This window comes from Cynara cardunculus, unplaced genomic scaffold (genome assembly GCF_001531365.2).
Source record: "Cynara cardunculus var. scolymus isolate 2C unplaced genomic scaffold, CcrdV1 Un_Scaffold_815, whole genome shotgun sequence".
Classification (NCBI taxonomy): Eukaryota; Viridiplantae; Streptophyta; class Magnoliopsida; order Asterales; family Asteraceae; genus Cynara; species Cynara cardunculus.
Window position 1 is genome coordinate 110,905 of NW_020200623.1, and position 2,042 is coordinate 112,946.

Genomic DNA, 2,042 nt, shown 5'->3' on the forward strand with positions numbered 1-2,042 from the left:
GGCTGTATCGATTTATTTTTTAACTTATGTTACTACCAAAAACATGTATTTTTTCTAAATACCGCACAACAGACGGTACAGATCACTAGAGTCGTTTAAAAATGAAACTTATCATTTATTTCTCTTTTCTCCTATATTTTGGGGGAAACTTATCAATTTTTTTTTCTTTCATTTATCTTCTAAAAGAGTTTTAAGAAGGCAATATTTGTTACTTTTCTCCCATTTCTCTACCTTTTCTTTCTATTCCTTTGTAGTAAAGGTCAATAATCAAGCTTATTGTTAGCGTACTTCTTGCCCATATAAATCTTGTTCATTTAACATCTATATTTTCATATCCTATTTACATATGGATCAAAGTGTACATGTCATTACGGGTCTTATTTACTGTATATGAAAAGAAATGAAAATCAATATTACAAAATAAAATAGAAAACATAAAAATGATATCAAAAGGGTAATTACATCATCTGAAGGATAAAATAAAATTTCGATGTAAGAATAATGCGATACAATATTGACACATTATGTTATAACCCTTACATTAATACTCGTAAAACCGTATTAAATTTGACTGATTCAACATGAAAAACACGATATACAGTTTAGAAAATCGCTTATATGCAAATCAAGCCTTCCACTTAGATTACAAGACCAACAAATACAAACATATTTGAGGATGATTCGTCTTTGCTTCTATAGATGATCCATAAGCATTACTTTCTTACCATTTGTATACGTTGTACTGTCTGAATGAACATCCTGCAAAAACAAATCACATTCAAAACATAGCGAAACGTAATCGATAGTGCTAACTGAGTGATCAAAACATATATTAAAAATTAGGAAACCATGTGAACTGATCAAACGACTATAATACATATAGTCGTCCATGATATATACTTCCACCGAAAATACCTTAATAGGAAAAATAGCTCAAAACTTGTTAAGAAGGCTAGTGATACTGCTTCTGTTATTATTGTTATTGTTGTTATAAGAAAGCAATTTGATTTTGACATGCATGAGAAGAAAGTTGTAGGAGGGTTCATTTAAAGTGACCTAGGGTTCATTTAAAGTGACCTAGTAACATATATTTAAATATTCATGAAACTTAGGGGTTGTTTACTAAACGCTTATCCGGTAAGTACTTACCAGGTAACTTCTCTTACCGGTTGAATATGGCAAGGGCCAAGAATCTTACCCGGTAAGAACGACGATAAGGATGGAGAGTCTTGCCCGGTAAGTGAGGGTGACGCCTCTTACCCAGGTAAGCGTTTACTAGGTAAATTGTTGCATAAAATACATTTTGATGTACTACAATCTTATCCAATAAAATAAATTTTAATGTTGACTCTTAACGGTAAACACTTACCGAGTAAGCATTTAGGTAAACAACCCCTCAGTACTTGATTACTTACATGACATGAAAACTTGATACAATAAAAGTTCAAGCAATTAAACGAAAATGGAAAACGAATACAAACCCTGTTTTTTTATATTTAAATCGTTATATCAGGTTATTAAATAATAAGTTTAATGATATATATATATATAGAGAGAGAGAGATGAGCGATCAAATGAAAACCACCCTTATTTGTAAAAACCGTACAAACCACCCTCATACGTCGATTTCATTGTTTAATCTTATAAATTTTTTTCATGAAATTGTTTAATCTTGTGAAGTTGTTTCATATAATATTTTTTTTGATGAATTTGTTTCATATATGGTTATGAAATTGCTTCATATAATATTTAATGAAATTTTAATGAAGTTGTTTCATGTATTTCATCTAAAATTAAAATAATGAAGATGATAATATCCATGATAACACCCTAAAATTATTTGATCTTCCCCCTATATATATATATATATATATCTATATATATATATATATAGATATATATATATATATCTATATATATATATATATAGATATATAGGGTATATTTCTTTTACAACCTTGTGTATTTGTACAACCTTTGCAACCTAATTAATTAAGATATTTATAGAAATGATTGGAGTTCATTTATTATGATTTGAATAT

At 28.5% G+C, this 2,042-nt stretch overlaps 1 protein-coding gene across 1 annotated transcript in view; it reads right to left on the bottom strand.

The window, feature by feature from the left end:
* Positions 1-448: 448 nt before the first annotated feature.
* The window catches only part of LOC112501990 (auxin-responsive protein IAA29-like), a 4,261-nt gene continuing 2,667 nt past the window's right edge, over positions 449-2,042 (bottom strand). The window contains exon 4 of the mRNA XM_025105786.1: positions 449-759. Within this exon, the coding sequence (XP_024961554.1) occupies positions 714-759 (46 nt within the window). The 3' untranslated portion in view covers positions 449-713. The remainder of the gene's footprint in view (positions 760-2,042) is intronic.